Source organism: Bufo gargarizans, chromosome 6 (assembly GCF_014858855.1).
Source record: "Bufo gargarizans isolate SCDJY-AF-19 chromosome 6, ASM1485885v1, whole genome shotgun sequence".
Taxonomy (NCBI): Eukaryota; Metazoa; Chordata; class Amphibia; order Anura; family Bufonidae; genus Bufo; species Bufo gargarizans.
The window spans coordinates 321,844,298-321,869,295 of record NC_058085.1 but is presented as its reverse complement, the minus strand read 5'-3'; the positions used below and the strand labels follow the sequence as shown (position 1 = coordinate 321,869,295).

General features: G+C 42.8%; 1 protein-coding gene across 1 annotated transcript in view; it reads left to right on the top strand.

Annotated features, from left to right (window-relative positions):
- The window catches only part of LOC122942430 (thioredoxin-like), a 51,740-nt gene that overhangs the window by 5,176 nt on the left and 21,566 nt on the right, over nucleotides 1-24,998 (top strand). The window contains exon 2 of the mRNA XM_044300047.1: nucleotides 19,735-19,839. Within this exon, the coding sequence (XP_044155982.1) occupies nucleotides 19,735-19,839 (105 nt within the window). The remainder of the gene's footprint in view (nucleotides 1-19,734; nucleotides 19,840-24,998) is intronic.

Genomic DNA, 24,998 nt, shown 5'->3' with positions numbered 1-24,998 from the left:
CATAATAATATAGAGGATAAATGGGAGAGCTTCAAATCCACATTGAGTAATTGTACTAAAAAATTTATTCCTTTAGGTAACAAGTTTAAACGGCTGAAATTAAAACCTTCAGTGCCAGTGGCAAGATCCCTTTAAGTTCGTGACGCCAGTGCCGGTAACGGTGGCACACCGATTTATTGTAGTAATAATTGAGGAACACAAGTTGCAGTGAACCAGAACTTCCTTTTACTGAACAGTTCAACTATTTACAGTCTTTAGTCAGTTCCACATGTAAAAGGTTGTAACAGGCAGGCTTTGTATAAAACAGCAGGCAAAGTCCTTGCAAGATACTCAGAGGGAATAACACTTACAGATCAGGCTGTATTTTCCTCAGTTCCTGTCTGGCTTTCTCCAAGGCCCGTATGCCCTATTGCTGGCTTTATCCTTGGGTAGGGAAACCTTCCTCTGGTATATGTCTCCCTGCTGTAGTATATACTTCTGCCCTTCAGCTCTCTGTTTGGATGGAATAAACTTGGCTCTGCACTGTACTTCTAAGGGAACTTCATGAGGCAAACTCTTTCCCTGGATGCAACTTCTGAGCTTCTTTGCTTAGGAACCTCAGGCAGGCTAGACTGCACTAACTAGCCTCCTGGACTAAACTGCACTGACTCTTTCCTGTCTGGGCCTAACTATATATATATATACTAGGGGGTTCCCTATCTCCCTCTACTGTCTAGGAGGAGGAACTACCCCTAACAGGCCTGGTACATGAGATAACAGGAAAATACACACTATAATGCAATACAAAATACTGTATAAAATACAATGACCATGTTCCACAGGAGGTGGAGAATAATGTGGCCATATTGGCCCTTGTGTAGTGCCCACATTTACCTAGTGGGACACTACATGAGCAGGTAGGTCCTCTAAATAATGGTAAACGGGGGGAGGGGGGTTGTCACTGAAGATAAGGAAAAGGAAGAGTTCCTAAATAGCTCTGTATATACAAAAGAAAAGAAAGGAGCTGATATCTGTGGCTCCGGGGCTGTTAGTACATCCAGTGATATACTCAATTAGCTAACTGTTGATATGGTCCAAGAGAAGTTAAATAGGGGAAAATGTGAACAAAACTCTGGGTCCAGATGGATTACACCCAAGAGTGCTTAAAGAGCTCAGTTCCATCATTGCTGTGCCCCGTTTATAATTTTTAAGGATTCTCTAGGGACTGGTACAGTGCCAAATGATTGGTGCAAGGCAAACGTGGTGCCCATATTCAAAGGAACAAGGTCCTCCACAGGTAATTATAGACCAGTTAGTTTAACTTCTGTTGTGGGAAAAATGTTTAAAGGACTCTTAAGGGACTATATACAGAAGTATGTGACTATAAATAATATTATAAGTGATAACCAGCATGGGTTTACCAAGGACAGGACAGAAGTTGTCAGGCTAACCTGATTTGTTTTTATGAGAAGGTGAGTAGTAGCATGGACAGAGGGGTGGCTGTGGATGTAGTGTTTCTGGATTTTGCAAAGGTTTTTGATACTATCCCTCATAGATGCTTAAGCCTACTTTCACACTCACGTTTTGGCTTTCTGTTTGTGAGATCCGCTCAGGGCTCTCACAAGCGGTCCAAAACGGATCAGTTTTGCACTAATGCATTCTTAATGGAAAATGATCCACTCAGAATGCATCAGTTTGCCTCCAATCAGTCTCCATTTCGCTCTGGAGGCGGACACCAAAACGCTGCCTGCAGCGTTTTGCTGTCCGCTTGACGAAACTGAGCCAAACGGATCCGTCCTGGCACACAATGCAAGTCAATGGGGACAGTTCCGTTTTCACTGACACAATTTGACACAATAGAAAACAAATCCGTCTCCCATTGACTTTTAATGGAGTTCATGACAGATCCGTCATCCGGCTATGTTAAAGATAATACAAACGGATCCATTCATGATGGATGCATGCGGTTGTATTATTGTAACAGATCAGTTTTTGCAGATCCATGACGGATCTGCAAAACGCAAGTGTGAAAGTGGCCTAATAAGTAAAGTAAGTTCTATTGGCTTGGAAAGTATAGTTTGTAATTGGATTGAAAACTAGCTGAAGGACCGTGTCCAGAGAGTTGTGGTCAATGAATCCTATTCAGAATGGTCCCAGGTTATAAGTGATGTACCCCAAGGTTCAGTGCTGGGCCCTTTATTATTTAATTTATTTATTAATCATATTGAGGATGGGATTAATAGCACCATAACTATTTTTGCAGATGACACTAAGCTGTGTAGAACTGTACGGTCTATGGAAGATGTCCACAAACTACAAGCTGACTTGAACACTCTGAGTGATTGGGCATCAACTTGGCAAATGAGGTTCAATGTGGACAAATGTGAAGTTATGCATCTTGGTAGTAATAATCTCTGTGCTTCATATGTCCTAGGTGATGCAGCACTGGGAGAGTCACTTATAGAGAAGGATTTGGGTGTCCTTGTGGATGGTAGATTAAATTACAGCATACAATGTCAATCAGCTGCTTCTAAGGCCACCAGGATATTGTCATGCATTAAACGAGGCATGGACTCACGGGGCAGGGATGTAATGCTACCACTTTGCAAAGCACTGGTGCGGCCTCATCTGGAATATGCAGTCCAGTTCTGGACACCAGTACATAGAAAGGATGCACTGCAGCTGAACAAAGTACAGAGGAGAGCGACTAAAATGATAGTTATAAAGAAAGATTAAAATAATTTAATTTATTTAGTCTTGAGAAGAGATGTCTAAGGGGGGACATGATTAACCTATACAAGTATATAAATAGGCCATACAAAAAATATGGCGAAAAGCTGTTCCATGTAAAATGTGCTCAAAAGACAAGGGGGCACTGTCTCTGACTAAAGAAGAAAAAGTTCAGTCTTCAGAAGCGTCATAGCTTCGTTACTGTGAGAACTGTGAAGCTGTGGAATAGACTTCCTCAGGACATGGTCACAGCAGGAACAGTGGACAGTTTCAAACAGGGTTTAGACAAATTATTTAAAGTAAAAAACATTCATGCTTATGAAAACGTGTACAAATCTGAGACTCACTTCCTTCTGGGATTCGCGTCCCTACCTATCCCTGGTTGAACTTGATGGACATTTGTCTTTTTTCAACCGCATTAACTATGTAACTATGCAACCGTAACAGGTACACCACTGGTGGACACAGACATAATGTACACATCATTGCATTATTCCCAAAATGGAAACTTGTCCTACAACAATGAAACCAGACAATAGGGCATTATATTTATCTTACATACAGAAATATTGACATTAGTGTATTGGTGTCACAACCAGACAGCTGAGAAGCTCTGACAGAGGCCTTTCAGAACCTCCTCCTTGAGTTTCTGTGTTGTGGTATTCAGCTCCTCCTCTCGTTAGCCTCTCTCAGCTGTCATGTGTTGGACTAATTGCTTCCCTTTAAATTCTTCCCCAGAAGGCTTTTCTGGGCGGCTTAAACTACTTCCTCGAGTGTGTGTGCACGCTGACTCTGTCCTCCTGTTTGCTTCAAAGCTAAGTGTTGTACCTTTATCTGTTATTTTCTGTTTGCTGGCTCCCAGGTGACCCTGACTCCCTCCGTATCTTGTGTAGGGAGCCGGTGGTCGTGTCCCCTCACTATTGTAGGGTGCTCAGGGCTTTATAGTCAAGGTTCGTGGATATGCAAACCTCCACCATTCGGATCTTTGCATAGGCTGAGCAGCCAGGGAAAGTGCCAGGTCTTCTGCAGGGGTCTCCCTTGGTTCCTTAGTTTTTGGATCCAGCGAGTCGTTTATACATGTTGCTTTGCCTTGTTTCCTGTACACCGTCCGTGACATTATAAGCCGCCATAACCGTCTCAAGCATGGATCCGGTTTCACTTTTGGCTGAACGCTTCCAGGGTCTTTCATTGGAGGTAGCTGATCTCCGTAAGACTTTTTCTCAGCTTCAAGTGACCGGTTCAGCTTGCGTTCATGGAGTTTGTTCTGAGCCTAAGATCTCGCTCCCGGATACGTTCTCCGGGGGTAGTGAGAATTTTGTGCGTTTTAGAGAGGCTTGCAAACTCCATTTTCTCATTCTTCCCCACTCCTCTGGTGATGAGGAACGGAGGGTGGGGATCATTATATCGCTGCTCAGAGGTAACGCTCAGTCCTGGGCCTTTTCACTGCCGGAGGGGGCACGGCCTCTCCGTTCAGTGGATGAATTCTTTTTAGCCCTGGGTCAGATATATGATGATCCGGATCGTATTGCTCTGGCTGAGTCTAAACTACGTCTATTATGCCAGGGTAAACAATCCGCAGAAATATACTGCTCAGAATTGGGCAGTTGATACTGGTTGGAATGATGCTGCGCTCCGAAGTCAATTTTGCCATGGTCTTTCAGAGGGATTGAAAGATGCATTTGCCTTTCATGAGAGGCCTATTTCTTTGAACTCTGCTATGTCTCAGGCCGTTCGTATTGACAGGCGTCTTAGAGAGAGAGGAGAGATGTCCCCTTCCTGTCATACTCAGTCCCAGGACAGTGCAGCGGTCCCGTTCTGTGCACAGGGGTCTCAGTCGCCGTCAGCCCCTTCTGAGCAGGAGCCCATGCAGCTGGGGTTGATTGCTTCTGATAATAGAAGATTCAGCTCGCATGGGAGGGTTTGTTTTTGTTGTGGAGGTATAAATCATTTGGCAAATATTTGTCCCTCTAGGAGATTCAGGCAGTTTTCTGGGAGTAATAAAGAAACAAACAGGAAAAAATCTTTTAAAAATGTTCCGTCTGTTACTATTGGCAGGGTTGAGGCGGAAATTGAAGGTTTTCCATTTGCTTGTAGTTCCCGTTTTGTCCTGCCGGCTAGGGTGGCGCTAGAGAGCAAGAACATTTTTTGTGAGATTTTTGTGGATAGTGGAGCAGCGGTTAATCTCATTGATAATCAATTTGCGATAACTCATGGTTTCCAGGTGCGCACTTTGGGAAAGGATATTCCTGTTTTTGCTATCGATTCCGCTCCACTTTCTCAGAAATCATTAAAGGGCATAGTTCACAATATCCGTTTAATTGTGAGTGATGCTCATGTTGAGGATGTGTCATGTTTCGTCCTTAGCGGTTTACCCACCCCTCTGGTGTTGGGGCTGCCCTGGCTCACTAAGCATAACCCCACCATTGATTGGCAAGCGAGGCAAATAAATGGTTGGAGTGACTTTTGCCGAGAGAATTGCCTCATGACATCTGTTTCTGAGGTTGCTACTAAGACTGTACCATCTTTTCTCTCTGAATTTTCGGATGTCTTCTCTGAGAGTGGAGTTCAGGATTTGCCCCCGCACAGGGAGTACGATTGCCCTATTAATCTCATCCCAGACGCCAAGCTGCCTAAATCTCGTTTATACAATCTTTCCCAACCTGAGAGGATCGCTATGCGTGCTTATATCTCTGAGAGTCTGAGAAAGGGACACCTACGACCCTCGAAGTCACCTGTTGCCGCTGGTTTTTTCTTTGTTAAGAAAAAAGATGGTTCTTTAAGACCTTGTCTGGATTTCAGGGAGCTGAACAATATCACAATTCGTGACCCTTATCCGCTTCCTCTGATCCCAGACCTATTTAACCAGGTTGTTGGGGCTAAAGTCTTTTCCAAATTAGATTTAAGAGGGGCATACAACCTGGTCAGGGTCAGAGAAGGGGACGAATGGAAGACGGCCTTCAATACCCCTGAGGGCCATTTTGAAAATTTGGTTATGCCTTTTGGTTTGATGAATGCCCCAGCCGTTTTTCAGCATTTCGTGAACAGCATTTTTTATCATTTGATGGGAAAATTTGTATTGGTGTATTTGGATGACATTTTGATTTTTTCTCCCGATTTCAAAACTCATAAGGAACATTTACGTCAGGTCTTGCTCATCCTGCGGGAGAATAAATTATATGCGAAACTGGAAAAATGTGTGTTTGCGGTTCCAGAAATTCAATTTCTGGGGTTTGTTCTCTCCGCTTCTGGTTTTCGCATGGACCCCGAGAAGGTCCGCGCTGTGCTTGAGTGGGAGCTTCCTGAGAATCAAAAGGCGCTGATGCGTTTTTTGGGCTTTGCCAATTATTACAGGAAGTTCATTTTGAATTATTCTTCTATTGTTAAACCACTCACTGATATCACCAGAAAGGGGGTAGATTTTTTTTCTTGGTCAGTAGAGGCGCGTAAGGCTTTTTCTGATATCAAGGAGAGTTTTGCTTCCGCTCCCATCTTGGTGCAACCTGATGTTTCTTTACCCTTCATAGTTGAGGTTGATGCTTCTGAGGTGGGTGTGGGGGCGGTCTTGTCTCAGGGTTCCTCTCCTGCCAATTGGCGACCGTGTGCCTTTTTCTCAAGAAAACTCTCCTCCGCAGAGAGAAATTACGATGTGGGAGATAGGGAATTGTTGGCCATCAAGTTGGCTTTTGAGGAATGGCGTCATTGGCTAGAGGGAGCCAGACACCCTATTACCGTATTTACTGACCATAAAAATCTGGCCTACTTGGAGTCAGCCAAGCGTCTGAACCCGAGACAGGCCAGATGGTCGTTGTTCTTTTCTAGGTTTAATTTTGTTGTCACGTTCCGCCCTGGAGTTAAGAATGTGAAGGCAGATGCCCTGTCACGTTGTTTTCCAGGAGGCGGGAATTTTGAAGACCCGGGTCCCATTTTGGCTGAAGGTGTGGTGGTCTCGGCTCTTTTTCCTGAATTGGAGGCAGAGGTGCAGGCAGCCCAGTCAGAGGCTCCTGATCTTTGTCCTCCTGGGAGGTTGTTTGTGCCTCTCGCTTTAAGACACAAGATTTTTAAAGAACACCACGATACGGTCCTTGCTGGGCACCCGGGGGTAAGAGCCACACTGGATCTCATCGCTCTGAGATTCTGGTGGCCTGCGCTTCGTAAGTCAGTTGAGGGTTTTGTGGCAGCCTGCGAGACTTGCGCTCGTGCCAAAGTCCCTCATTCACGGCCATCAGGTCCTCTCCTTCCCTTACCCATTCCTTCCCGTCCTTGGACACATCTGTCCATGGACTTCATAACGGACCTGCCTCGTTCCTCGGGGAAGACTGTGATTCTGGTGGTGGTGGACCGTTTTAGCAAAATGGTGCATTTCATCCCTTTTCCTGGTTTGCCCAATGCTAAGACGCTGGCGCAGGCATTTGTTGATCACATTGTCAAATTGCACGGTATTCCTTCAGACATAGTCTCTGATAGGGGCACGCAGTTTGTTTCCAGATTCTGGAAGGCTTTCTGTTCTCGCTTGGGGGTTCGGTTGTCATTCTCTTCTGCTTTCCACCCGCAGTCGAATGGCCAGACAGAGCGCGTCAATCAGAATCTGGAGACATATCTGCGTTGTTTTGTGGCGGAGAATCAAGAGGATTGGTGTTCTTTTTTGTCCCTTGCTGAGTTTGCTTTAAATAACCGTCGTCAGGAGTCCTCTGATAAGTCACCATTTTTTGGTGCATATGGGTTTCATCCACAGTTTGGGACTTTCTCGGGAGAGGGGTCTTCTGGTTTACCTGATGAGGACAGATTCTCCTCGTCTTTGTCATCTATTTGGCAAAAGATTCAAGATAATCTAAAGAGCATGAGTGAGAGATATAAGCGTGTGGCTGATAAGAGACGTGTGCTTGGTCCGGACCTGAATGTTGGTGATCTGGTGTGGTTGTCTACCAAGAATATCAAATTGAAGGTTCCCTCCTGGAAGTTGGGTCCTAGGTTTATTGGGCCTTACAAAATCCTGTCTGTCATCAATCCTGTTGCATACCGTCTTGATCTTCCTCAGACTTGGAAGATCCATAATGTTTTTCATAAGTCCTTATTGAAACCTTATGTTCAACCCATTGTACCCTCGCCTTTGCCTCCTCCTCCGATTATGGTTGATGGGAATCTTGAATTTCAGGTCTCTAGGATTGTGGATTCTCGTCTTGTCCGCGGTTCTCTTCAGTACCTTGTTCACTGGGAGGGGTATGGTCCTGAGGAGAGGATGTGGGTCCCAGTGACGGACATTAAGGCCTCTCGTCTCATCAGGGCTTTCCATAGGTCCCATCCTGAGAAGGTGGGTTCTGAGTGTCCGGAGTCCACTCGTAGAGGGAGGGGTACTGTCACAACCAGACAGCTGAGAAGCTCTGACAGAGGCCTTTCAGAACCTCCTCCTTGAGTTTCTGTGTTGTGGTATTCAGCTCCTCCTCTCGTTAGCCTCTCTCAGCTGTCATGTGTTGGACTAATTGCTTCCCTTTAAATTCTTCCCCAGAAGGCTTTTCTGGGCGGCTTAAACTACTTCCTGGAGTGTGTGTGCACGCTGACTCTGTCCTCCTGTTTGCTTCAAAGCTAAGTGTTGTACCTTTATCTGTTATTTTCTGTTTGCTGGATCCCAGGTGACCCTGACTCCCTCCGTATCTTGTGTAGGGAGCCGGTGGTCGTGTCCCCTCACTATTGTAGGGTGCTCAGGGCTTTATAGTCAAGGTTCGTGGATATGCAAACCTCCACCATTCGGATCTTTGCATAGGCTGAGCAGCCAGGGAAAGTGCCAGGTCTTTTGCAGGGGTCTCCCTTGGTTCCTTAGTTTTTGGATCCAGCGAGTCGTTTATACATGTTGCTTTGCCTTGTTTCCTGTACACCGTCCGTGACAATTGGACCATTTTTTTCAAAAGCACCTTCATAAAGTATCATTTTGGTATTGAGCAGATTCCAATATCACACAAAAAACTGGCAAAGAAACATATTTATTAAACTTTGCTGCTATTTCTGATTTCAAGCCATAACATGATGTGAATAGGTTTGTATAATGAGGTATATTGGGTTCTATCGGTGTCTCCATCACATGCATTGCTATTCTTATTTTCAAAATTGACAGAATTTATGACGGGGGCACTGAACAAAACCTCCAAAGGAAATATGTGAACACAGCCTTAGGCCACATTTATAGACCTTTTTTTGTATTGTATTTGTATATTTTTCATTGATTCCTAGGTCACTTTTTTCAAAAGTTTTAAAATGCATCTCCACATTTCATCATCTACAATATTTAGGGTACATCCAACATATAACTTAGAGCTTGTTTTTTTGACTCTCTGCGTAGACAAATATTTAAAAGATAACATGGCTGGCTAAAGAATAAGTAAAAGTCTGCATAGCCAGAGTTCTCACTAATGTCCTAAGCGCGCCAAAACCAATGAAGCCGGCTAAACTTCAATAAGCATCAGTATAAAATATATCAGTATAAGTATAAAATATAAAATCATGCTCTGGAAAATCATTTAAATGGGAGATGTGCAAATGTAAATTTAATTCACTAGAGGGAGCATGGGAGCTTATGTCATACTGTTATTATGTGTGATGTATAGCAGTATGCAGTTAGATCTTAAGTCCCTCTAGTGGTGTCTGCAAGAAGCAAGAATGTTCTGTTTTAAATTTATGCTTATACAACTTTGGAGCTTTGTTTTAACCCCTTAAGGACTCGGCCCTATTTCACCTTAAGGACTTGGCCATTTTTTGCAAATCTGACCAGTGTCACTTTAAGTGTTGATAACTTTAAAACGCTTTGACTTATCCAGGCCATTCTAAGAATGCTTTTTCGTCACATATTGTACTTCATGGCACTGGTAAAATGAAGTAAAAAAATCATTTTTATTTATAAAAAAATACCAAATTTACCCAAAATGTTTTAAAATGGCAAATTTCCAAGTTTCAATTTCTCTACTTCTATAATACATAGTAATACCTCCAAAAATAGTTATTACTTTACATTTCCCATATGTCTACTTTATGTTTGGATAATTTTGGGAATGATATTTTATTTTTTGGGGATGTTACAAGGCTTAGAAGTTTTTCAGAAATTTTCAAAAACCCAATTTTTAGGGACCAGTTCAGGTCTGAAGTCACTTTGCGAGGCTTACATAATAGAAACCACCCAAAAATGTCCCTATTCTATAAACTACACCCCTCAAGGTATTCAAAACTGATTTTACAAACTGTGTTAACCCTTTAGGTGTTCCACAAGAATTAATGGAAAATATAGATACAATTTCAAAATTTCACTTTTCTGGCAGATTTTCCATTTTAATAATTTTTTTCCAGTTACATAGCAAGGGTTAACAGCCAAACCAAACTCAATATTTATGGCCCTGATTCTGTAGTTTACAGAAACACCCCATATGTGGTTGTAAACTACTGTACGGGCACACGGCAGGACGCAGAAGGAAAGGAATGCCATACGGTTTTTGGAAGGCAGATTTAGCTGGACTGTTTTTTTTGACACCATGTCCCATTTTAAGCCCCCCTGATGCACCCCTAGAGTAGAAACTCCATAAAAGTTAACCCATCTAAGAAACTACACCCCTCAAGGTATTCAAAACTGATTTTACAACGTTGTTAACCCTTTAGGTGTTCCACAAGAATTAATAGAAAATAGAGATACAATTTAAAAATTTCACCTTTTTGGCAGATTTTCCATTTTAATATTTTTTTTACTTTTACAAAGCAAGGGTTAACAGCCAAACAAAACTCAATATTTATGGCCCTGATTCTGTAGTTTACAGAAACACCCCATATGTGGTCGTAAACTACTGTACAGGCACACGGCAGGGCGCAGAAGGAAAGGAATGCCATACGGTTTTTGGAAGGCAGATTTTGCTGGACTGTTTTTTTTTGACACCATGTCCCATTTGAAGCCCCCTGATGCACCCCTAGAGTAGAAACTCCAAAAAAGTGGCCCCATTTTAGAAACTACGGGATAGGGTGGCAGTATTGTTGGTACTAGTTTAGGGTACATATGATTTTTGATTGCTCTATATTACCCTTTTTGTGAGGCAAGATAACAAGAAATAGCTGTTTTGGCACCGTTTTTATTTTTTGTTATTTACAACATTCATCTGACAGGTTATATCATGTGATATTTTTATAGACCAGGTTGTCACGGATGCGGCGATACCTAATATGTATACTTTTTTTTATTTATGTAAGTTTTACACAATGATTTCTTTTTTGAAGGAAAAAAAATCATGTTTTAGTTTTTCTATAGTCTGAGAGCCATAATTTTTTCAGTTTTTGGGCGATTACCTTGGGTAGGGTATTATTTTTGCGGGATGAGATGACGGTTTTATTGGCACTATTTTGGAGTGTGTGTGACTTTTTGATCACTTGCTATTGCACTTTTTGTAATGTAAGGTGACAAAAAATTCTTTATTTAGCACAGTTTTTATTTACATTTTTTTACGGTGTTCATCTGAGGGGTTAGGTCATGTTATATTTGTATAGAGCCAGTCGATACGGATGCGGTGATACCTAATATGTATACTTTTTTTATTTATGTAAGTTTTACACAATAATATCATTTTTGAAACAAAAAAAATCATGTTTTAGTGTCTCCATATTCTGAGAGCCATAGTTTTTTCAGTTTTTGGATGATTATCTTAAGTAGGGTCTCATTTTTTCTGCGGGATGAGATGACGGTTAGATTGGTACAATATTGGTGGGCAAACACCTTTTTGATCGCTTGCTGTTGTATTTTTTGTGATGTAAGGTGACAAAAAAATTGTTTATTTAGCACAGTTTTTATTTTTTACGGTGTTCATCTGAGGGGTTAGGTCATGTGGTATGTTTATAGAGCCGGTCGATACGGACATGGCGATACCTAATATGTATACTTTTTTTCCCCCTCTATTTTTTACTAACTTTATTTGGGAAAAATGAAGTTTTTGTTTATTTTTACTTGAAACTTTAAATTTTCGGGGGGAAAACTTAATTTTTTCAACTTTTTTGCACTTTATTTTTTGTCCCACTTTGGGACTTGAACTTTTGGGGGTCTAATCCTTTACAATGCATTCCAATACTTCTGTATTGGAATGCATTGGCTGTATGAGTAATACTGTGTGTATTACTCATACAGCTTCCGGCCTGTGAGATCCAGGGGGCTGGATCTCACAGGCTCTTCACCGCAAACCGCAGGTCTGAATCGACCTGCGGTTTGCGGCGATCGCCGACACGGGGGGGGGGGGTCAATGATTTGAGCAGGCACCGGGTTCCGATTACCGCCCCCCGGGCGGCGGTGATCGGAACTATACATGATGTACCGGTACGTCATGGGTCCTTAACCACTTCAGCCCCGCTAGGTGAAACCCCCTTCATGACCAGGCCACTTTTTACACTTCGGCACTACACTCCTTTCACCGTTTATCGCTCGGTCATGCAACTTACCACCCAAATGAATTTTACCTCCTTTTCTTCTCACTAATGGAGCTTTCATTTGGTGGTATTTTATTGCTGCTGACATTTTTACTTTTTTTGTTATTAATCAAAATATAACGATTTTTTTGCAAAAAAATGACATTTTTCACTTTCAGCTGTGAAATTTTGCAAAAAAAACGACATCCATATATAAATTTTTCGCTAAATTTATAGTTCTACATGTCTTTGATAAAAAAAAAATGTTTGGGCAAAAAAAAAATGGTTTGGGTAAAAGTTATAGCATTTACAAACTATGGTACAAAAATGTGAATTTCCGCTTTTTGAAACGGCTCTGATTTTCTGAGCACCTGTCATGTTTCCTGAGGTTCTACAATGCCCAAACAGTAGAAAAACCCCACAAATGACCCCATTTCGGAAAGTAGACACCCTAAGGTATTCGCTGATGGGCATAGTGAGTTCATAGAACTTTTTATTTTTTGTCACAAGTTAGCGGAAAATGATGATGATTTTTTTTTTTTTTTTTTTCTTACAAAGTCTCATATTCCACTAACTTGCGACAAAAAATAAAAAATTCTAGGAACTCGCCATGCCCCTCACAGAATACCTTGGGGTGTCTTCTTTCCAAAATGGGGTCACTTGTGGCGTAGTTATACTGCCCTGGCAATTTAGGGGCCCAAATGTGTGAGAAGTACTTTGCAATCAAAATCTGTAAAAAATGACCGGTGAAATACGAAAGGTGCACTTTGGAATATGCGCCCCTTTGCCCACCTTGGCATCAAAAAAGTGTCACACATCTGGTATCGCCGTACTCAGGAGAAGTTGGGGAATGTGTTTTGGGGTGTCATTTTACATATACCCATGCTGGGTGAGAGAAATATCTTGGCAAACGACAACTTTTCCCATTTTTTTATACAAAGTTGGCATTTGACCAAGATATTTTTCTCACCCAGCATGGGTATATGTAAAATGACACCCCAAAACACATTCCCCAACTTCTCCTGAGTACGGCGATACCAGATGTGTCACACTTTTTTGCTGCCAAGGTGGGCAAAGGGGCACATATTCCAAAGTGCACCTTTCGGATTTTGCAGGGCATTTTTTACACATTTTGATTGCAAGGTACTTCTCACACATTTGGGCCCCTAAATTGCCAGGGCAGTATAACTACGCCACAAGTGACCCCATTTTGGAAAGAAGACACCCCAAGGTATTCCGTGAAGGGCACGGCGAGTTCCTAGAATTTTTTATTTTTTGTCACAAGTTAGCGGAAAATGATGATTTTTTATTTTTTCTCTTTTTTCCTTACAAAGTCTCATATTCCACTAACTTGCGACAAAAAATAAAAAATTCTAGGAACTCGCCATGCCCCTCACGGAATACCTTGGGGTGTCTTCTTTCCAAAATGGGGTCACTTGTGGGGTAGTTATACTGCCCTGGCAATTTAGGGGCCCAAATGTGTGAGAAGTACTTTGCAATCAAAATCTGTAAAAAATGACCGGTGAAATACGAAAGGTGCACTTTGGAATATGCGCCCCTTTGCCCACCTTGGCATCAAAAAAGTGTCACACATCTGGTATCGCCGTACTCAGGAGAAGTTGGGGAATGTGTTTTGGGGTGTCATTTTACATATACCCATGCTGGGTGAGAGAAATATCTTGGCAAACGACAACTTTTCCCATTTTTTTATACAAAGTTGGCATTTGACCAAGATATTTTTCTCACCCAGCATGGGTATATGTAAAATGACACCCCAAAACACATTCCCCAACTTCTCCTGAGTACGGCGATACCAGATATGTCACACTTTTTTGCTGCCAAGGTGGGCAAAGGGGCACATATTCCAAAGTGCACCTTTCGGATTTTGCAGGGCATTTTTTACACATTTTGATTGCAAGGTACTTCTCACACATTTGGGCCCCTAAATTGCCAGGGCAGTATAACTACGCCACAAGTGACCCCATTTTGGAAAGAAGACACCCCAAGGTATTCCGTGAAGGGCACGGCGAGTTCCTAGAATTTTTTATTTTTTGTCACAAGTTAGCGGAAAATGATGATTTTTTTTTTTTTCTCTTTTTTCCTTACAAAGTCTCATATTCCACTAACTTGCGACAAAAAATAAAAAATTCTAGGAACTCGCCATGCCCCTCACGGAATACCTTGGGGTGTCTTCTTTCCAAAATGGGGTCACTTGTGGCGTAGTTATACTGCGCTGGCAATTTAGGGGCCCATATGTGTGAGAAGTACTTTGCAATCAAAATCTGTAAAAAATGACCGGTGAAATACGAAAGGTGCACTTTGGAATATGCGCCCCTTTGCCCACCTTGGCATCAAAAAAGTGTCACACATTTGGTATCGCCGTACTCAGGAGAAGTTGGGGAATGTGTTTTGGGGTGTCATTTTACATATACCCATGCTGGGTGAGAGAAATATCTTGGCAAACGACAACTTTTCCCATTTTTTTATACAAAGTTGGCATTTGACCAAGATATTTTTCTCACCCAGCATGGGTATATGTAAAATGACACCCCAAAACACATTCCCCAACTTCTTCTGAGTACGGCGATACCAGATGTGTCACACTTTTTTGCAGCCTAGATGCGCAAAGGGGCCCAAATTCCTTTTAGGAGGGCATTTTTAGACATTTGGATCCCAGACTTCTTCTCACGCTTTAGGGCCCCTAAAAAGCCAGGGCAGTATAAATACCCCACATGTGACCCCACTTTGGAAAGAAGACACCCCAAGGTATCCAATGAGGGGCCTGGCAAGTTCATAGAATTTATTTTTTTTTCGCATAAGTTAGCGGAAATTGATTTTTTTTTTTTTTTTCTCACAAAGTCTCACTTTCCGCTAACTTAGGACAAAAATTTCAATCTTTCATGGACTCAATATGCCCCTCAGCAAATACCTTGGGGTGTCTTCTTTCCAAAATGGGGTCAGTTGTGGGGTGTTTGTACTGCCCTGGCATTTGAGGGTCTCCGCAATCATTACATGTATGGCCAGCATTAGGAGTTTCTGCTATTCTCCTTATATTGAGCATACAGGTAATGAGATTTTTTTTTCCGCTCAGCCTCTGGGCTGAAAGAAAAAAATGAACGGCACAGATTTCTTCATTCGCATCGATCAATGTGGATGAAAAAATCTCTGCCAAAAAAAAAAAATGGAGGGGAAAGGCGTCTGCCAGGACATAGGAGCTCCGCCCTACATCCATACCCACTTAGCTCGTATGCCCTGGCAAACCAGATTTCTCCATTCGCATCAATCGATGTGGATGAATAAATCATTGCCGGGATTTTTTTTTTTTTATATATATATATATACACAAAGTGTTTGCCAAAGCATAGGAACGCCGCCTCCTCCTCAGCTCGTATGCCTTGGCAAACGTATCTGTCACTGCAGAGGAGAAAATCCCGTCTTGCAGCGCCGCATACACCGACTTGCGTGTAATCTGACAGCAGCGCAATGCTTCTGTCAGAATGCACATCGGTGCTGCAGCTGGTCGATCGGTTGGTCCACCTGGAAGGTAAAAAGACAAAAAAAAAAAAAAAAGAAAAAACCAGGCCACAACGCAATAATTTTATTAACTTTGGAACAGAACGTGTAACTTTAACTTTTGGAACTAAACATTAACCTGTTTGCTTACCTGTTTTTTTTTGTTTTTTGTTTTTTGTTTTTTTACCTTTATAGAACAAACCTCTCCTTCCCCATGGGTCAATGTGCAAAGCGCAAATCGCCCAAAGATGTGGCGAAGTGCGTTATGCACTTTGTCCCATGTGAAAGGAGACGTTTGCAGCAGCAGTGAGTGAATGGGCCCTAATAGCCCTGTGTGCCTGTCCTGGTGAGATGATCCCTATGCTAATAGTGTACCTGTGAGTGGTACTTCCGGAAACACTCTCCAAAGCATAGGGCAGGGTGGTCCGGACAGTCAGGACAGAAATAGCGGGTGTCACGCCTTATTCCACTCCTGCTACAGACACGACATCTTTTTCGGGGTGACGGTTGGGTTGAGGTACCAGGAACGACATTGGGGAAATGTCGCTCGTGTAGACGGCTAACTACACTGGTGGTTGGGGCCACGGAACCTCCTGGATACAGGAGGTTCTCGATGATCTCTTCCTGAAATTTGAGGAAGGATCCAGTTCTCCCAGCCTTACTGTAGAGAACAAAACTATTGTACAGAGCCAATTGAATTAAATATACAGACACCTTCTTATACCAGCGTCTGGTGCGTCGGGAAACTAAATACGGAGACAACATCTGGTCATTGAAGTCGACCCCTCCCATGTGGAGGTTATAGTCGTGGACTGAGAGGGGCTTTTCAATGACACGGGTTGCTCGCTCAATTAGTATTGTCGTGTCTGCGTGAATGGAGGAGAGCATGTAAACGTCACGCTTGTCTCTCCATTTCACCGCGAGCAGTTCTTCGTTACACAGTGCGGCCCTCTGCCCCCTTGCAAGACGGGTGCTAACGAGCCGTTGGGGGAAGCCCGCGCGACTAGTTCGCGCGGTACCACAGGCGCCAATCCGTTCTAGAAACAAATGCCTAAAGAGGGCCACACTTGTGTAAAAATTGTCCACATAAAGATGGTACCCCTTGCCGAATAAGGGTGACACCAAGTCCCAAACTGTCTTCCCACTGCTCCCCAGGTAGTCAGGGCAACCGACCGGCTCCAGGGTCTGATCTTTTCCCTCATAGACCCGAAATTTGTGGGTATAGCCTGTGGCCCTTTCACAGAGCTTATACAATTTGACCCCATACCGGGCGCGCTTGCTTGGGATGTATTGTTTGAAGCCAAGGCGCCCGGTAAAATGTATCAGGGACTCGTCTATGCAGATGTTTTGCTCTGGGGTATAAATATCTGCAAATTTCTGGTTGAAATGGTCTATGAGGGGCCGAATTTTGTGGAGCCGGTCAAAAGCAGGGTGGCCCCTGGGACGGGAGGCGGTGTTGTCACTAAAGTGCAGGAACCGCAGGATGGCCTCAAAACGTGCCCTGGACATGGCAGCAGAGAACATGGGCATGTGATGAATCGGGTTCGTGGACCAATATGACCGCAATTCATGTTTTTTTGTCAGGCCCATGTTGAGGAGGAGGCCCAGAAAAGTTTTAAGTTCGGAAACTTGGACTGGTTTCCACCGGAAAGGCTGGGCATAAAAGCTTCCCGGGTTAGCGGTGATAAATTGTGTGGCATACCTGTTTGTTTCGGCCACAACTATGTCTAAAAGCTCCGCAGTCAAGAACAGCTCAAAAAATCCCAGGGCCGAACCGATCTGAGCCGTCTCAACCCGAACTCCAGACTGGGCAGTGAAAGGGAAAACTACAGGTGCGGCTGAAGTTGGGGACTGCCAATCAGGGTTTGCCAGCACCTCTGGGATTCTAGGGGCTCTACGGGCACGTCTTTGCGGTGGCTGCGACGGGGTCACTACTGCACGTGCCACCGTACCAGCTTCAACTGCCCTTCTGGTGCTCGCTACTTCACCAGGTTGTACGGCAGTGCTGGTACTAGGTCCAGGGAGGGCTGGGCTGCTGGTGTATGCCTCACCACGTAATCCGACAGCACCAGCCCCACTCTGCTGCTCTTGAAGCGGATCCTGCGCAACCTGCGGTCTAGCGACACGGGGCCGGGTACGCCTGGTGGTATCAGGGACCTCAGCCTCCTCGTCCGAACTTTGGGTCAGAGAGCCACTGCTTTCTACAGGTTCGTATTCTGACCCGCTGGATTCATCAGATGAGGGCTCCCACTCCTCATCCGACTGGGTCAGAAGCCTGTAGGCCTCTTCAGAGGAATACCCCCTGTTAGACATGTGGGCAACTAAATTTAGGGGTATTCCCTGAGACTACCCAAGAAAAAAAAAGCAAGCCTGTCTTACAAAGGGGAGGCTAGCGAAGTACCGGAGGCCGCTGCGGTTGATAAAAAATATCAAAACTGATTTTTTTATCGCCGCAGTGCGTGTAAAGTGAATGTGCAGTGATCAAAAAAAAATTTTTTTTTTGTCACTGCGGTGGGGCGGGTGTGGGCGAACGCACGTGTGGGCGACCGATCAGGCCTGATCGGGCAAACACTGCGTTTTGGGTGGAGGGCGAACTAAAGTGACACTAATACAATTATAGATCTGACCGTGATCAGTTTTGATCACTTCCAGATACTATAAAAGTACAAATGCTGATTAGCGATACGCTAATCAGCGAATAACGGACTGCGGTGCGGTGGGCTGGGCGCTAACTGATCGCTAACTACCTAACCAAGGGACCTAAACTATACCTAAAACCTAACGGTCAATAACAGTGAAAAAAAAAGTGACAGTTTACACTGATCACTTTTTTCTTTTCACTTGTGATTGACAGGGGTGATCAAAGGGGTGATCAAAGGGTTAATTGGGGTTCAGGGGGGTGATCAGGGGCTATAGTGTAGTGTTTGGTGTACTCACTGTGAAGCCTGCTCCTCTGCTGGATCCAACCGACGAAAAGAACCAGCAGAGGAGCAGGCAGCCATATAACAGATCATATTTACAAATATGATCTGCTATCTGGCACTTTGATTGGATTTTTTAAAAATCAGCAACCTGCCAGCGACGATCATTGGCTGGCAGGTTGCTGACGAAATACCTCTCGATGAAATGCCGGCGCGAACTGCGCACGCGCGGGCGCATACTCGCGTCATCTCGCGTCTCGCGAGATGACGCGTATATGCGTGACTGTGCGCAGCGCTGCCACCTCCGGAACGCACATGTGCGTTAGGCGGTCCGGAGGTGGTTAAGGACTCGGGAACCATGCTGTATTGGTACGTCATGGGTCCCTAAGGGGTTAAGAAATGATATCTCCAACTGCTATAGATATATTTAAAAATTTATCAGCAGAAATGTTTGAACTAGAGATGAGCGAAGAGGGGAGAGGACTTCCCTGCATAACGGAAACTGGACAGATCCGTTTTGCAGCCCATAGACTTTTAATATGATAGAATGCCTCTAAAGGCATTCCGTTATGCATTCCATCATAGAATTGCATTATGGTCCGTGGTAACCTGAAATTCGCTCATTTTCCATTTTAATATGGCAGAGTGCCATAAATACCAGTCGAAACTTGCCCTACTGGGGGTCCTAGAATTTTCCTCTGCAGGCAGCTCAGCATTCGCATAACCCTTCTCCAGCTGTATCAAGCATTTTCATTAGAGATGAGCGAAGTGACTTCGGATGCTACATCCAAAGCTGCTTTGCTAAAAAATTTGTTATAATACTGTATAGGGATTTGTCTCCGTACAGTATTACAATGTATGGGGTCCGATAAGCCTAAGTAAGTTATTCATGAAGTTGCGCAAGACTGTTGAATTACTTCGGTAATTGATTATTACGGTGAAAAAACTTGGAACCGAACTTGGCTTCAGTTCCAAGGTACCACTCGGAACCGAAGCTGAGTTCGGTTCCAAGTTTGGAAGTGTTTTTTCCCATTTGAGGCTTTTATAGTGTAATAGTTCTACTGGGGAGCTTAAACATATACGGTAATAACTTTCCTTTTTTTAAGTTGTGAACTCATTTATTAGTCCTTTCACAGAAGTATGTTATTTCATGCTTTATTTTTTCATTTTTCTATAGCAATTAATGGAAGGAGTTTTGAGAGGTGCTGGAGAAAAAGCTGTACCAATTTCCTTCATATCTCCTAAATGTGGGCATTGCAAAAGACTAATGACCTTTCTTGAAGTAAGTAGTGTCCTATTACACTAATTAAGTGACAATACATTTCAAATATACCTTGAAATCTAAGTATATATTTATAAATATATAGTTTTCATAACTCGCTTGAAAAATGACACATATCCAACAAGTTGATGGGAGGTGACATGGATGAAGGGAAGTGGTATATTTGGGAAAAATATTTCTCCTTATTGATCCAGAAGAAAGTAGGAAACGCATGAGGAATGAAGTAATCTTACCTCAAAAAGAAAGAGGTAACTGGAATGTATCAGCATTCAATCAATTGAAATTTGTTTTGACAAAACAAATTTATTTTGTCAAATGTTTAAAAAAAAACTTTGATTTGTGGCCGTATTGATTCTACACGAATTAAGTCCTCTAATTGGCCTGAAAATTGGTATGACATTTTGAGGTCTTCTAGGATTTTTTATATGTTCTGTCTTTTTTTATGTTTTTAAGTCTAATTTTTGCTCTTTCTCCCTCATCCTTTAGGCTCTTTAACGTAATGATAGCAAAAGCAAATACTGTCAGAGTGACACTGACATTATTTGTGTGAACAAACAGCACATTAAATAATACAATTTGTTTTGTCACATTTGTTATTGCATTTAATATTAGAAATGTTCCAAAAATTGTCCCCTATTGGAGGCAGATGGCGTTTAAAGACACACAATATTATCGATAAAAACTGTGGCTTGTTGAAAGCATGCATCCAAAAATTATACCTTAACGGAGGCAGATCCCTGCCCCTTGTTTATACACAGACATATTAATGTCAGAAGAAACAATGGCTTTTTCTGCACAAGCATACAAAAAGAATGCATTAATGGGGGCAAAATGCCTGCCTTTTTTTTATACACGCACAAGTGTTAATTGTCAGAAGAAACTCTGAAATTGAACAAGCCTGGAATTTCTCCTTTTATTTGGCAGCAGCAGTAGTACAGTGTGAATGTGGAAAGGGTGTCAAGTCAGCAGTCCACCCATGCCACTATTCTGCTATTTACTATGACACCCAGTGACTTCTGCAAGCTGCTGCCTCCATTGCTCCAGTCTCCATTCCCTTAGGGTACAAGCACTTTCATCTGTGGCCTCTTAAAGGGCCAGTGCGTGCATCTGTAAATCCTTCCCTAGCCAATGGCTGAGGTTCCCTTGGTATTTAAGGCAGCCTCCCCAAAGGGGTAGTAGCCTGATCTTAGGGTTTTCTAGTGGTGTGATCTTTCTGTCTAACAATTCTGCTCCTTGCCACTTGCCCCAACCTTGAATTTGCGATCTGGAATATGTACATACTCAGCCTGCCCACACTTTGGATTGTTCAGGCCATGCCTTGCTTGATCCCATGGAGCTTTAGCTATTTTCTTGCATCTTGCCTGCGTTATCTATGCAATTTCCCACTTGTGTGTTCTTCAGTATTTACCTGTATCTCTACTGTATTCCATTACCTCTAGTTTTCAGTGTCAAGTTCTGTTCAACTAGATTGTCTGTACTGTCCATGCTCCTGCCCAGTATCCAGCCTGTTAACCCTGCTTAAGTCTGATCACCCCCCAGCCTGCAACCTATCGGTGTCTTCATGTTTCTGTGCAGCTAAGACTCCAAGTTACCAAAAACCTTTCTAACTGCCCATTTATATATATATATATATATATATATATATATATATGTAGTTTTTGTGTGTTTTCTGCATCCTAAGCTCCTAGTGCTTGCACCAGATTCCTGACCCCAGTTGGTCAGCTGCCAACTACACCGGGACTATCCCAGCAGTGGATGGCCTGGTTGTTACCTCGGAGCGAAGTCCAGATCCCTGTACAGGGGTTAAAGGGTGAATACTGAGGAAGCACTAGGGTCCATTCACACATCCGTAAAAAATGGATCCGCATCTGTTCCGCAATTTGACAGAACGGGTGTGGACCCATTCTTTTTCAATGGGGACGCAAGAGATGCGGACAGCACACAGTGTGCTTTCCGCATCCACACTTCTGTTCCATGCCCCCACAAAAAAATACAACATGTCCTATTCTTGTCCGCAGCCACGGACAAGAATAGGCATTTCTATTATAGTTCCGGCCATGTGCAGCCCGCAAAATGCAGAATGCACATGACCGGTGTCCATGTTTTGCGGATCCACAATTTGCAGACCGCAAAACAGTTGCCGACGTGTGAATGGACCTCAATATGGTTGGTTGGTACCGTGGTTCCACACTCGATACGTAGCAAAGGGTAAGGTGTGTAGGGGTAATAACTGGTAGCCACCAGAAATAGCAGCATAGCATGGAATAGACAAGGTCATAAGTTAGATGTGTGAAGAGATGATGGTCGTGGCAGTGGAAAGTCCAGGTGCGGTCTGTAATTAGTGGTAACTGCAGTAAGGGCTCATGCACACGAACGGATTTTCTTTCCGCTTCCGTTCCGTTTTTTTTGCAGACCGTATGCAGAACCATTCACTTCAATAGGGCTGTAGATAATACAGAAGTTACTCCGTGTGCATTCCGTTTGTCCGCATGGCCGTTGTGCAAAAAAGTAGTGCATGTCATATTATTGTCTGCAAATCACGGTCCGAGGCCCCATTCAAGTCAATGGGTCCGCAAAAAATACAGAACGCATACGGAACACATCCGTATGTCATCCGTATTTCATCCGTATTTTGCGGATACATATTGTAGAAATGCTATGCCCAGCCCATATTGCTCATGGGTTTGGTGATTAATAAGTTACTGTCTCTGTATATGATCCGCAAAAAACAGATCAAATACGGAAACCATATGGATATGTTTTGTGCAATAATAGAACGGAAGATACGGAACAACGGATCAGGGAAAAAGAGATGGCAAAACAACAATCGTTGTGTGCATGAGCACTAATATATATAGCTCCAGGCACTAGAGATGAGCAAAATCCAGAAAAAATTGATACGGCTGCTTCGCCAAATTTCACAAAAATTCTCTTTATGACGAATTACTTTATCACGAAGCGCATTTATTTGTATGTAGTGGGCACAATGACAGGGACTGGCGATGGTGCCGCCTCCGTCATTGAACCCGTCAGATGCAGCATTCATCGCTGATCGCAGCATCTGAGATTAACATTGAGGGCTTTCAGGGGTTAATCCGGTAAAAAAAATACTCATCCATTTGATCATGTAGAGGCTGCCGCGGTCATTTTGATTGAAGACACTGCAAATATTCTCACGTGGTGACGTCATCATGACGATATGCTAGCATCATGCATCACCGGGCGCTAAATATCGCACGGTATCTTCAATTTCAAATGGATGAGGTATCTATTTTTTTACCGCCATTTCAGGGAAAATAGAATCGCTACCTTGAAGCTTGAGGAGAATTTGCCTTTGCTTCGCTCAACACTACCAGTTACATCTGTAGTAGCATCCTGCTGTAAATGGATATAATAGAAGGGGAAATCTTCTACTTATTGCCTATGAGCCAAAGCAGCTGCTGTAAACAGTGGCTCTCCTAGACCCAGCCAATCCATGTATAACATAAATGGTCATTCATTTAAAATAATTGTAAAAAAAAAATCACAAAGCAGCAGCTCTTCCCTAGACTCTTGGTTATCAGGTAATTGCTACGCCAGCTTCTGTATTACAATGGGTAGCACCCGAGTATAATGGAAGTCAATGGGAGACAACCAACCACCCCCTGCTCAGAAGAGAAGAGGATGTCTGGTTCATTAAAAAAATGTTTGAAATTGATGGAAACCTCATCAAAATGGTTTGGAAACAGCATTAAGAGGATAGCTGGATGGAGACAAAGGCTATATGCCAAAAGCCATGTATGTGCAAGCCATCAATCTATCCATGAGACAGATGACAGGCTTAGTTAGCATACCTTACAATGGCAGCCTTGTGCACCATGAGATATTTCAAACCAGCTCTCATCTGACTGAGAACCAGTAAACCTCAAAGTTATTTTGCATCTGTTGGATGGCTTAGGTGGACCTGCACACCTAGATCAATATCATTAGGGCGACAAAAAGTTTTCTGATTGTCCTAACATAGTATTCAATAACCTTTCTATACAGTTTTGTTACGTAAAAACTCATTTACATAAACATGGGCATATGGGAAAGACATGCAAATGAGCAGAATCTGCCTTGTTTTTCAGCTGTCATAAGACTACGAAAACCAATAGATGGTGCTATTGAGTTATGAACAGCGCCCTCTATAGGTTTCACAGTCTTATGACAAGTCTAATATTCTTGTCAGAAGACTATGAAACCAATAGAGGGCGCTGTTCATAACTCAATAGCACCATCTATTGGTTTCATAGTATTCTGACAAGAATATTAGACGGAGTCTTATAACAAGCTTATTAGTGTAGTCTTTTGCATGGAAGATTCGCAATAAAAATTTGCGATTAGAATATTTACGATCTACACTAGGATGATATCTGACACTGGGAAAGCTGGGTAAAAACTCAGTGATAAAATCTGACACAGGGAAAGCTGGGTAATAACTCGCGATCTATACTGAGTTATTACCCAGTTTTTCCAGTGTCAGATATTATCATTGACTTACTACATAATTATTACATAATATTCGCTACATTGCTATATATTTGTTTTTTAGAATATTCCAAATATTTTAAAAAAAGAATATAGAAATAGAGCAATATAGCGAATATGATCTCAGCGAATAGTCTTGTCATAACACTATGCAACTAATAGAGGGCGCTGTAATCATGACTTATGAATCATGACTCATGAACAGCACCCTCGATTAGTTGCATAGGGGTTTGAAAGAATATTCGCTGTTTTGAGTGAATAGTCTTGTCATAACACTATGCAACTAATAGAGGGCGCTGTTCATGAGATATTCTGCTCATTTGCATGTCTTTCCTATATACCCATGTTTATGCAAATTAGTTTTTACATGCCAAAACTGTATAGAAAGGTTATTGAATATTATGTTAGGACAATCAGAAAACTTTTTGTCGCCCTAATGATATTGATCTAGGTGTGCAGGTCCACCCAACAGATACAAAATAACTTTGAAGTTTACTGGTTCTCAGTCAGATGAGAGTTGTTTTGGAATATCTTGTAGTGTGCAAGTCTGCCATTGTAAGGTATGTTGGCTGTTATCTGTCTCATGGATAGATTGATGGCTTGCACATACCTTGTTTTTGGCATATAGTCTTTGTGTGGTTGTATGTTGT